The sequence below is a fragment of the Bos taurus genome, chromosome 25 (genome assembly GCF_002263795.3).
Source record: "Bos taurus isolate L1 Dominette 01449 registration number 42190680 breed Hereford chromosome 25, ARS-UCD2.0, whole genome shotgun sequence".
NCBI classification, from domain to species: domain Eukaryota; kingdom Metazoa; phylum Chordata; class Mammalia; order Artiodactyla; family Bovidae; genus Bos; species Bos taurus.
In genome coordinates, this window is record NC_037352.1 from 13,736,464 (window position 1) to 13,749,702 (window position 13,239).

General features: G+C 46.9%; 1 protein-coding gene across 3 annotated transcripts in view; it reads right to left on the minus strand.

The window, feature by feature from the left end:
• Positions 1-13,239, minus strand: part of PDXDC1 (pyridoxal dependent decarboxylase domain containing 1) — a 54,859-nt gene that overhangs the window by 4,627 nt on the left and 36,993 nt on the right. For all 3 annotated transcript variants that reach the window (XM_010819286.4, XM_059881189.1, NM_001101859.2), the window contains 7 exons: positions 10,873-10,923; positions 5,928-5,991; positions 4,661-4,749; positions 3,277-3,382; positions 1,233-1,404; positions 528-646; positions 130-251 (listed from right to left, as the gene is read on the minus strand). In XM_010819286.4, coding sequence (XP_010817588.1) covers positions 130-251; positions 528-646; positions 1,233-1,404; positions 3,277-3,382; positions 4,661-4,749; positions 5,928-5,991; positions 10,873-10,923 — 723 coding nt within the window. The remainder of the gene's footprint in view (positions 1-129; positions 252-527; positions 647-1,232; positions 1,405-3,276; positions 3,383-4,660; positions 4,750-5,927; positions 5,992-10,872; positions 10,924-13,239) is intronic.

Here is a 13,239-nt window from a genome sequence, read left to right on the forward strand (position 1 = left end):
GGCCTTTAAGTACTTGGGGAAAGAATGAATGGACAGACATCACCGAGGTAAGCTTCTTCCTTTGTGACTCCAGCTAGTTGCCCAGGGAAAACCCAAAAAAGGAATGAGGCACAGATTACTCTTACAGACCCTTGAGTCCTCCTCGATTTCTCGGGCTGTGACTGCGATGGTCTCTACTAGTTCGGAAATATCGATGTCATCACTCGCCATGCCAATGTAAATACAGCTCTTCATGCTTTTATACTCAGGGCCTGTGGGCAGAAACAACAGACTTACTTGGTTCCCAAGTCCGCTGTCACGAGTCAGACAGGCCATTCCGTGTACACCACGCGGCCAGGCACGGGGCAGCCTCCCCTAGGGGGTGAGGGCATGGATCTACTGCGGATTCGGGACCCAGCGAGGCTGTGGCAGGGGCAGGAAGCTCTCTCATGCTATGAAGAGCTACACCACTTAAGACAGCCCAACTCCCTTTAGGCCAGTTAGAAAACGACTTCCAAAGTCCACAGCTGACTTAGAGGAGTAATTACCCATTTTAAATGTAAGGTCAGATTCCAGTTCATTTAACTTTTTCAGAAGCCCAGCATGGATTTTTTCCCCTTCTGGATCCAATTTCAAACTGCTCTTATCATCATTAGCGTGTTCATACCTATAAACAATATCACATAACAGCACTTCAGTAATCTAAAGTAAGTGTCCCTCTAGACACAGGATGACAGGTGAAGTAGAAGCTGCTGGGAGTTACCAAGGGTGTGCAAGGAGACACAGGGCAAAGGAGCCGCTCAGAGGGTCTCAAGAGTGAACCTTAAGAATGTCCCAGGGGAGCCCAAGTCTCCAGGTACATGAAATGTACAAAGAGGGGCATGATCAAGAAGCCCCATCACTCGTAAGAGGAATAGGAGGCTTCTCTCATCCCGAGAGGGGACAAAGGGACTCAAGACGCCCACTGAGTCAGAGGTTGGAGGGTCTGCCCCCACTGGGAAGTGGTTCTCCGGGGTGAGTGGTAGCTCTCTGTTCGTACGTCAGTGGCGCACTAGTAACTTTCAAGTTGGAGCAGAAAGAACACACAGCAACTCCTACTTCACTGAGCGCGTGCTGGGCCGCTTGCCAGCTGTGCTCTTTTAAATGCCCAGGTCTGGGTGAACTTGCATCAGACACGAGTGCTGTGACTACACATATTCATTTTAGATTTCTAAGCTGGTTCACAAAATGATCCGCCCACAGTCTTACCATACCTGACAACTCCTATTCCAGGCCAGTTGGGGTCGTCAACGTATAAGAGGCCTGCCGTTGCCTCCACCTCCTGCTTGAACTCCTCTCGCAGCTGCAGTGTACAGGTCAGGACCGGCAGCTTGCTCTGGACGCAGGCCACCAGCTGATCCACATCCTCTCCCCGAGTCCCTAAAACTGGACATGTGCACAGAATGTCAGGGAAGCACTTAAGGAACGGCTGGAAAGGAGGGAGCTGTGCTCTCAGTTCCACTATCAGAACATCAGCAGTTCTCAGTATAGCCAGTCAGTTGCAGCTGAGGACTCAAAAAAAAAAAAAACAACCACTAAACCCAGATACGTGAGGATATGAGATATCTATGGATGTGAGAGTTGCACCATAAAGAAGGCTAAGTGCCAAAGAATTGATGCTTTTGAATTGTGGTGCTGGAGAAGACTCTTAAGAGTCCCTTGGACTGCAAGGAGATCCAACCAGTCCATCCTAAAGGAAATCAACCCTGAATATTCGTTGGAAGGACTGATGCTGAAGCTCCAATACTTTGGCCACCTGATGTAAAGAGCTGACTCACTGGAAAAGACCCTGATGCTGGGAAAAATTGAGGGCAGGAAGAGAAGGGGGTGACAGAGCATAAGACGGTTGGGTGGCATCATCGACTCAATGGACATGAGTTTGAGCACACTCTGGGAGATAGTGAAGGACAGGGAAGCCTGGTGTGCTGCAGTTAATGGGGTCACAAAGAGTCGGACACGACTGAACTACAAACCCGGATATGGAAGAAGCAGGTGTTAAAAATTCACACAGCTGATGGCCTAGGTGTAGACACATTTTGTTCTTACACAGAAGATAGCATTAGCTCCTCTGATTTAACACACAGTGAAATCCTACCATGGAAATCAGATTCTTCTTGAAGAAAGACTCTGCTTAAGTCAAGTGATAAACGTATCAGGTTGGAAACAAGAAGACAGCCACACAGTTCTATTAACATGGAGGGGAGAGAGGTTTGGGGGTGGGTGGAGGGGCAGCAGGGCGGGGTGGTGATGGTGACAGCACCAAGTGCTTCTGAAGGTCAGAGCCTGAGAGTCTCAGGGTTCACTGCGCCCTCGCTTCCACTGATTCAAAGCTTATGTGATCTAAGCCTCAATACGTGCAGCCTGGGGTGTCCACAGTTACTTTTTCCAGTTCCAGACCCCCTGCTCAGCAGGACCAAAGGCTCCCAGAATGTCCCGAGGCCTCTGGCCACAGTCATGACATGCGGGACAGGTGCCTGCACTTCCCTACTTTGGAGTCTGTGGGAAAAATACCTTTCCAAAGATGCCGAAAACACCTCATGAAAAACCATCAAGCATTCTCTGAACGTATTTAGATCATCTCAGAAAAAAGCACAATCAGATTTCTGATACATCTCTATACAGCTTATTTTGAAGTGCCTCCTATAAAACATGCCAAGCACCACCCAAGCCACTGCATGTTCAGTCTCACAGTCTGATCTGCACATCACCAATGTGAGGTGGTGGGGAACAGGTCTGGAGACAAGAAACTTGCTCCAGGCCCCACAGGTATGAAGTGGCCAAGGGGGGACAAGAACCCCAGGACTTTCTGTCATAAAAGTCCACGTGCTTTCAGCTCTGTTGCTCTCTAAGAGGTCTACGACAGTGATCTCGACCTTCACTGGCCTGTTTGGTGCCCTGGCTCCATTCCAAGTACACTCAGTCAACCAGAATTTGAGGTGGGGCTGGGCACTGGGGGGGTTTTCAGAGCTCTGCAGGGATTCTAAAGTCACTCTGGACTGAGAACCACTGAACAGGAAACAAAAGGTCAGAGGACATCAAGACACAGGAATTCGAGTGACTTCACAGATCTCTCTTTGTGAGGAGGTACCCTGGAAAGGGGCTTGTCTACCTAAACTCAGCCAAATGAAAAGTAAAAGCCTCCCCAGGGAGAGAAGACAGCCTCATAGGGGAAAGCGATCAGTCCACAGCCTGGACTCTGACAACCTGGCACCGGTGCCCTCAGAACAACACCGAGGGTGCCCCACGGAGACCGCTTACCTGCTGCCGTCATCAGAGGGCTGAACCGCACGCACGTGCCCTCAACCTCCAGATCCATGACCGTGAGGCCGCTCATGGGCACCAGCTGCTTCAGCTGTTCTCCCAGCTGCAGGGAAAGGGGCAGAATGAATGCACTCCAGCAAGGAGGACACCCGTGTCTCCTCGTTCACTCAGCCCAGACCCAAGAGGTTCCTGGAAGTGAGTTTCCTTTCATGTGTAATTTTCTTTGAATACTTATGGCACCTTCATTTTAAAAATTGTAAATTTTATATTTTTTCTTACTACAAAAATGTTTGCTATAGAAAAATCTAGGCAACACAGGTAAACCAAACCAAAACAAACAGAACAAAAACTTACCCACAACACACCACTGAGAAACACCTACTGACTGTTGACATATGGGATAACCCTCCCCCATCTTCTGTGCATGTGAGTCTGTTTCTTCCATTGCTGTTGTGAAACAGGATATACTACATGCTGCGTAGTAAGCTGCATTTTTCCATGCAATTCACAGTGACCATTTCCCTTCTGCCATGAACATGCAGCTACACGGTTTATACTGGCTGTTCTGAACTTCACTGCATGGGTGTACCTTATTCACCCGAACACCTAGGTTCAATTCAGTTGAGTCGCTCAGTCGTGTCCGACTCTTTGTGACCCCATGAACCACAGCACGCCAGGCCTCCCTGTCCATCACCAGACTCACGTCCATCGAGTCAGTGATGCCACCCAGCCATCTCATCCTCTGTCGTCCCCTTCTCCTCCTGCCCCCAATCCCTCCCAACATCAGAGTCTTTTCCAATGAGTTAACTCTTTCAATTATTTTTTTTTTTTAGGCTACACTTTGCAGCATGCAGGATCTTAGCTCCCCATCCAGGGACTGAACCTGGGCCCCGTGCAGTGGAAGCTCGAGTCCTAACCACTGGGGGCATGTCCGAGGTTTTGCTAGGGTTGGTGCTGCTCTGATGAACACCTTTACATTGTTTAGAATATTCTTTATACTGAAATCATCCCATGATTTCAGTGTCAAAAGACAGCCAAAGCAAAGTGCCCCTCCACCGAAGGCATGCAGGGGAGGCTTCATGTGCCTTCTGGGATCAGCAGAGCTCCACAGTGCCTGGACCGCAGGCCAGGTTTGGCTTGCTGTCATTCACCTTTACAGGGAAGGAGAGAAACGGTTCCGTGAAGAACCTGCGGGAACAGTGCTGAGAGGACCTGCCGGAACTCATGCAGCCTCTGGGGCTGTGGTTTTTGCTTAAGAAGCCCAGGACAAAGCCCCACGCTTCACAGGGGCTCCCCTGTGAGTTTCTGCCTTCCTAGAGGTGACCATGCATTATCCCAACCATCCAGACGCAGCAGGACGGGCACGTGACAGCGTTCTTACCCAGCGGTTCAGGGCATCACAGGAGTGCCTCTCCCGGCCGACGGCTGAGGCGGCAGCGCTGGGCGCTGGGATGGCATTAAGTCCTGGATCTGACACAAAACACAGAGGGGTTTGCCTCTCAGAAACACAGCCAACTACAGCAACCCCCCGACCCGGCTCACTTAGTGCCCAACATGAACCTGAGAGAAAAGTCTCAAATAGTATGAAGACCAACACACTTACATCTATTTATACAAATGTAATTCTTAATTTCATTAACACATTTTCTCCCTCAAGGAATTCTGAGCATAAATCAAAGCATAAAAATTATAAGTCACCAACTAGTCCACAAGCACCGAGCCCTGTGCAGGGGAGTCAGCCCAGCAGCACGCCAGGCCTCACAATGCAACCGGCCTCCTACGATAAATGGTCGAGGTGCCCACTCGTGCTAGGCGCTGTGCTGGGCCTGGGGTTAGAATATGAGGCAGACAAGGTTTTTAGGCTGCCTCTTATGTTCTATGGGAGAAACAGCATAAAGAAATGAAATCACTAAATACTGTTGTCAGGGCCTTGAAAGAAGGTGAGGCTCTGAAACGACATGAGGGAGTCAGTCACCTCAGACAGGACAGGCAGGGAAGGCTCCATGAGGGGGTGGGCACTGGGGGAACCTGAAGGCGGGAAGGAGCTGGGAGGACGAGGCGGGCAGTGGTGCCTCAGAGGAGACCAGTCTGACTGAAGCACAGTGAGCAAGAAGAGGAAGGCGGACAGAAGGGGAGGGCTTGGACTCGCAGGCTGCATGAGGCCTGGTCCAGAGCCTGGACCTCATCCATCGGGCACGGGAAGACACGCAGGCTACGGGCAAGGGGGTGACAGGAAGTGGAGAATGGTCTGGAATGGGGTCCATGGCTGTTGGGTGAAACCTGAGAGAGCCTTGGACTAAGCAGGGCGCCTTTGGGACATTATTTACAAATAGAGATTCTTGAATCCGCTTACTGAATCAAAACACTTAGGAAGGAGGGCCCCAAATTCTGTTTTCAAGGGACTCTCATTCATTCCAGCAGTGGTCCAGGGACTGGTGTTTGGAAACCACTGGTTTAATCACAGCAAACTGTCAGTAAAGTGCTAAGGCAAATAGGCCTGGAATTCTTGTGAACCTTATTACATTTTTTTGCAACGATGACAAGATTTTAGCAATCAAAATATTCTGGACTACCTAGTTAACTTGAAGTGGTTTAACACTCAAAGCCCTTACACACAGAAAAATAACCCTCATTTAAAAATCACCTACCAGAGCCCGGTAGTTCCTGGAAAAATCTGAATACCACCACTGGGGAACTGAGCTCATCTTCCACCTGAAACATGGAATCCAGTTATTACCAAGTGATAGTAAATTCCAAACACCTACAAAGTCAAACGGTGAGCCTGGAAACTAGGCTGCAGATGCTGCCCTTAGAAAGCATGCAAAGAGAATCCCCTGGTGGCCCAGTGGTTAGGGCTCAGCGCTCCCACTGCCAGGGCCTGGTTCAGTCTCTGATCAGGGAACTAAGATACCACAAGCTGCGCAGCAGGAAAAAAACCAAAACACCAAAACCAAGAAAACAAACCAAAAAACCCAACCACCACCACCGCCACAGCAAAAAAACCACATCAAGTTCAAAGGTTAATTTCAGTTGCTAGAGAAACAAAAATCAAAGGTTTAGTAAAATTCTTAGAAATAATTATAAGCCAGTCCTGAGAATACATTATAATATGTGACACTGGTACACTGAGAAGCAAAAGGAAATTTTTGATGGTTATGGATAAACATGGGTCCAACACGAAAGATCAAGAAAGGCAAGAAAAAAGTGGCACTAGAATCAGCGAGAGAGTCCAAGCTTTCAAGAATCCAGAAGTGAGGCCACCGCAACCAGGAATGACTGGATCCTTTCCTACTCATCCTCTTCTCATTGTGTGAAACTCACTGAACAGAAGGCAAGTCCTGCTGGCGTGTGAATAACCGCAGTCTAGAACTGAGGCTGTGTTTCTCTAAATCACCGAAGCGATACTTACATTCAGGACAGGCATCAGACAACCATCTTCACTAACAGATTTCCTAACAGATGAAGACGGCCACTGCATTGACTGCCCAGCCCAAGGTTCCCTGTTCTCCACTGAACAAATGTACAGTCAGCCGTCAGCTTCCCCTCAGGGTCAGGACACAGAGGGAGTGTTAATGCCCTCGACAGACGGTCGTGTTGGAGGAGGGGGTGGGGGTAGAGGGAGAGAGGCTCTCCAAGCATTCAACAACTCCAGCACTACAATTCTAGTCTTGAAACCTATTTCCCAAGGCACTGGTAGGGCCACACCAGGACATGCTAACTGGGGAGACAGGCCCAAGATCTTCCCCACTAAGCTGTTCAAAGGAACAAATGTGTGTGAGTCCGATTAAGCAACAGGTAGATTTGAATCTGCCAATTATTTATGGAGCCAATTCTTGTGCTTTCATATCTACTATCTCTTTTAATTTTCACATAAACAAATAAATCTATTAGTTATCTTTAAAGTGAGAGTGGTTTAATATTTATATAGAATGGAGTAAGCATAAAAAGTAAATGGTAACAAGGTGACAAAACTCTACATTCCTGTTTTCAGAACAAGGTAGAATTTGAGTGCCAAGACTTCTCTAGTCTTCTGTTTCTTACTTTTTTGAGCCCAGTGGTCTCAATGTCAGTGTGCATAAGAAATACTGTACAGGGCTATATATGTAGAATTCTGGTTCTGGCCACGTGGTAGACCAAGCCAATACTGAAGTCATCAATTCTAAATACCTGAAATGCTTGATTAAATGTAATCAATAACCAAAAAAAGTTCAAATCATTGTTAGGCTCACAAAACAGGTGAATCCAGAAATAAGAGAAAACAGAAAGAATATTGTAAGCTGAGCTGCAGGGCCTGGGGGGAGGGGAGCACAGACGGGGCCTAGAACTTAGCATTAACATCTAAGGTCGTGGGTTTTTAAGCCCATGTGAGGGGTAGTGCTTAGTTTACATGAAGCCAGGACGCTTGAAAAGTGCTCTTTACGAAAAGAGAGAAAAACTTCACCCACTGATCAGTAAGAAAGCTTCACTCTGCCTAAGGCTCTGCAGAGAGAGACAAAAAATTCTTTCATGAGAAGAAAACATCAGGTGTGTTCTGCACCTGTGTGTGATGTCCTCTGTGGGACTCCTAAAGCTGGGAAACCAACATAAATAAATGGACCCTGGCAAGTCATACGAGAGAAAAAAATCTCACTTGAAACAGAAAAATTATGTAACACAGGAAGCAAGAGTCAGCAGACACAACCGAGAGGACGATATGTGGTCCCAAAACTGAGACTGGAACAGCCATCGGAAACACATGGCGATCACGGTGTTTAAACAGAGAGACAAAGGACCAGAATCCTTGCTTTAAAAGGTGATTATAAAACAGAATAACTTGAAAAAGAACTGAAGAGAATATTGCAGAATGAAAGAGGTCACTGGAAGTAAAAAGCTCAGTGAATGGGTTAAACAGCAGATGAGATGCTGCTCAAGAATAAATGACTGAACTCAAAGAAGGATCTGAAGGGAGGCACTGGAAGGCAGAGAGAGAGAGAGATGCAGGCATCCAAGAGACTGATGGGGGGTGGAGTGAAGGTTCAGTATGCAGCTTACTGGTGTTCCTGAAGGGAGGACATATCTGAAAAAATTAACTGTACAGGATTAAAAAAAAAAGAAGAATCCTCATGTTAAATCAGCACAAGTCCCAAACAGGACTGAAAAAAAAAAAACCCTCACTTGGATGTATCACGGTCAAAGTGGCAGAACAATAAGGATATAAACATGAAACCACGCTCAGTCCCACGGAGGCATTCTGGAATTCTCAGGTGTAATGGTGACAGTGTTCGAGTTTCCCCTCACAGGCCGACTTTAGAATCCACTCCAAGTGTTTGATAAGAGGCCAGTAAAACAGCAGCTTTATCAGAACGCAGCTGCCGAGGAGACTGAACTGGCACCCTGTGAAAGCGGGTCGCGAGTGCCACCCCTGGCCCTGGCGCTGGAGGTGCTGAGCTGGGGAAGTGGGTCCTTGTTTCTGCAATGGGAGAGGCTCCTGAAGGGCCCTCCAGATGGGAAGGAAGAAGGTCATGGGCGCTGGGAGAAGGGAGTGGCTATGCAGCAGAGAAGCTTTTCTGAGATACCCTGGGGTCAAGTCTTGGCTTTGCCACATACTAGTTCTGGGACTCTGGACACACAGCTCATCTGAGCCACAGAAACAGATGCTGCCGCTCGACCCCAGAGGCTTACTGTGAGGGTTCACAAGTCAATACCTATGAAAGCAGCAGACAAAGGCTGTAGCAAGGAGCAGAAGACAATAATCACTTCCACCTTATGGTGCCTGACGCCTCCATTCTGCCTTCCCACACATTAGCTGATACGCCCCTCCTAACAAGCCACCGGGGCAGACGAATCCATTCTCCTCTAACTACCCTGAGACAGAGGGTCCGCTGGCGGAGGACACAGGCTTTGAGAGTGCACCCCAGCTCTACGCTGCTTTACCACATCCTTATCATGTCTGTGCTTTAGCTTCCTCCCCAGTTAAAGAAAAGGAATAACCACTGCGTCCAACTCACAGAGTCTGTGTATTCATCCACACTTGAACACCTATTGTATGCCAGGTACCACACTGGGCGTAGGATATAGTCATGAACAGACAAAAGTCTTTGCCTTGCAAGGCTTCTCCAGACAAAAACAGACAAGGAACAAACACAGCCCACAATTTCAGGCAGTAATAATGATGAAGGGGAAAACCCAGAGCACAGGGAGTGATGGATAGTGGTGGGTGTTACTCTGGTGGGGTGGGGTGAGCCTCTCTGAAGAAGTGATATTTGGGAACTAAGATCTGAAGGATAAGAAATTGGTAATGAGAAGAATTAAGGGGAACAGTGTTTCCAGGTATGGGGAACAGCATGTACAAAGGAGATCTGTGACGGTTAAATGAAACAGGCATGGAAGAGGGACTTAGTATCACGCGTGCTACACAGTAAGCATGTCACAAACAGCAGCTGCAGTGGTGATGGTGACGATGATGATGGTGGGCTACTGACAGGAAGGTGATGATGACGACGTTGATGGATTACTGACAGGCCACAGTGCCTCATGGTGTTTGCCAGTGACTGTCCCCTCTATTGAGTAAAGCAGCCATTGGAAGGAGGGAAGGAACAGGGTTATGCCTAGGCTGTATGTGGCCTTACAAAGAAGTCCAAACCAGTTGGCAATTAGTGAGCAACATCAGCTCCTCCTGGTTTGCAGGAGAATGAGGAAGGAGAGGAATGAGGAGGAGCCCAAGAGGGCTCAGCAAAGGAGCGACAGGAAATACACAGGCCCAGCACTGCCTGTAACCCACCAGCGTGCTCATTCCAGTCCATAATTTAGTCTCTCTATTTGCAATCAAGAGTGTCCAACCAACATACCTTCACCGACAGCTGAGCTCACAGGCTTGAGAGGTTAACAGAATGAGTCAGTGTCACAGGGCCCCTGTGGCACAGCTGAAATTGGAACCCAAGTCTCCTGACTTACATTGATCCTCTGCTTCTCCGGTGGGGCCACTATCCCCTTCCAAGCTAGGAGAGGAGTCACCTCAGGTCAAGTGAGTAGCTCCCAGCTCCTACTCAGAAGGCGGTGAGGGGAGCAGCCCCTGATCAGCACTTAAACCGAACCATGTACTCAAGTGGACACAGACTGCACTCACTTGAACCCCAAATAAACTCAAATGTTAGTTTTAAAGTTAACTATATCCTGAAGAATTGTCAAAGAAACGCCCCTTCATGCAAATGCTCTCTGGGATCAGAGGGCTTCACAAAGAGTGGCCCAAAGCACTCTGAGAGACAAAACAATTTTCCACTTGAGGAAGATGGGTGTTCTAAAAATTTCTGGACAGGTGAAATCAATGGTGCTTATTACATCTTTGTGCAATTTTAAATTTCAATAGAATAAAAACTGTGAATGGATTATTTGAAAAGCACTGTAGGTGTTCAAACAGTGTATGGGGCAAATTTCTAGGCTTTCTGCTAACTGCAGAATTAGGTCATCGGGACATGTATGACTTTCCCAAAGAACGGTGGTTAACTGGAGCTGCCGCAATTCCATGAACACACACCAAATCTGGAGAAAATCATGCTAAGTCACTGAAGGTAAAAGTTACTGACTTTAAGAGACAGACCAAATTATATACTGTACCAAGATTTTGATGTGGTTCACTTTCTTCAAACTTTCTTGCAATCGTTGACTCTGCAAATGACAAAAAAACAGTTTCTTGTAATTTCATATTAAGAAGTAGTTTTCCTAAGGGTCTTTGCAAGTCTGCAAACAAGGATCTTGGGCAGATAAAGCCATCTGCGACTTGACGATTTCTAAATGTGGATACCAATTTTTGCATTTCAACATCTGCAAATATTCCCCAATATGCCAGTTACAATTGCATTTAGTGATTCCAGAAAAGCTTTTTCTAATTAGATATATGTGAATTTGTCATGTTAGCAACATAGAGGTCATTCATTCATTCAAAAAATACTGAGTGCAAGGCAACAAAAACAAAATTAAGCAAGCAGACTACATCAGACTAAAAAGCTTCTGCACAGCAAAGGAAGTCATCAACAAATGAAAAGGCAACCTATGGAACTGGAGAAAATATTTGCAAATCATTTATTTAATAAGGCGTTAAAATCCAAAGTATATGAAGAACTCATACAACTCAATGGCAAAAACCCAAACTATCCCAATTAAAAAATGGACAGAAGATCTGAATAGACATTTTTCCAGACAACAGGCACATAGAAAGTAAAGATGCTCAACATCACTAATCATCAGGGAAATGCAAATCAAAACCACAGCGTGATGTCGCTGCACACCTGGGAGAACGGCTGTCATCAAAACGACAAGAAACAAGTGTTCACAAGAACGTGGAGGAAAAGGAACCCCGTGCACCCTTGGTTGGAATGTAAATTGGTGCAGCCACCGTGGAAAACATATGGAGCTTCCGCAAAAAATGAGAAGTAGAACCACCATATGATCCAGCAATTCCACGTGGGCTATCTGCACTGAAGAACAGGAAAATACTAATTTGACAAGGTATGTTCACTTCAGCATTATTTACAACAGCCAAGATACATAAACAACCTAAGCGTCCATCAAAGGATGAATGAGTTAAGACGTTAGGGCATATAATAATACACACACACGCACACAACAGGAAATAATCAACCGTAAAAAAAGAACAAAAGCTTGTCATCTGCAACAACATGGGTGGACCTCAGGGCTTCCCAGCTGTGCTAGTGATAAAGGACCCACCTGCTAACGCAGGAGACATAAAGACAAGCGTTCAATCCCTGAGTCGGGAAGATCCCCTGGAGGAGGGCATGGCAACCCACTGCCACATTCTTGCCTGGAGAATCCCATGGACAGAGGAGCCTGAAGGGCTACAGTCCATAGGGTCACAAAGAGTCGGACACAACTGAGCGTCTTAGCATGCACACACGGGTGGGCCTTAAGGGCATTACTCCAAGTGAAATAATTCAAACAAAGACAAATAGCATATGATCTCACATGTGAAATCTAAAACGAAACAAAGCTGATAGAAGTCTGGTCTCTGCTACAGGTGACGGCTGGGGGAGGTCGGTGAAGGGACTCAAAAGGTAAAAAGTAGAAACTTGCAATTATTAAAAAATAAGTCATGGGGAATATAGTCAGTATTACTGTAGTAATTTTTTGTTTTGGCCATGCTGAGTGACATGCAGGATCTTAGTTCCCTGACCAGGGATCGAAACTGAGGCCCCTGCAGTGGAAGCGCAGAATCTTAACCACCAGACACCAGGGAAGTCCTGGAAACTAGTTCTTAACATGCTATCACTGGACCTTATATTCTGGGGGAGCTGCAGAGACCAAATGAGAGCCTGCATCCACCGTGCCCCCTGGGGCCGCATAGTGCTTGGCACCGAGTGTAAACGCTCTGGAACTGCTTCCCATGAAGACAAAGAGGAGAAAAAGGAAGAAAAAGAGGAGGAGGACACTGATTTTTGCTCAGGGAATGTGAGGCCTGGTGTGGACTACAAGGCAGGACGGGACATGGGAGACCACACCTGCTGAACCTCTGTGGACTTTTCACACGTGCGTGAGTCAGCAGCGGAGGCCAGGCCTCAGGAGGGTTTGCGATGCACTGTGGTGTCTGCTGGCAGGTAGATGCCAGAGTGCAGGGACCTCAAGTGTCTGGTGGCTAATGTCATCATTATTCTCTTGTACTCTGTAAACCAAAGGGAGCTGAACACCTCTCCCTGGAGTGCCCCAACCTTCCCCAAACCAAGTCACCATGGCAATGAAGGCTTCTCCTTCCGAAGAACCAAACCTCAAGATGAGAGCCAAGAGCCCCATAAGAAAATATTTTTTAAAATGTGCTTCTGTAAACATAATGAGCATGAATCTTAATATTACTTAATGTAAAAATGAAACTACTTAATTTAGAATGTTTATATTTCATTAGAAACTCATGTTAAAATATCCTATTATAACAGGACCCCTATTACAGTAATATGAAAATACTAATTTTTCTTA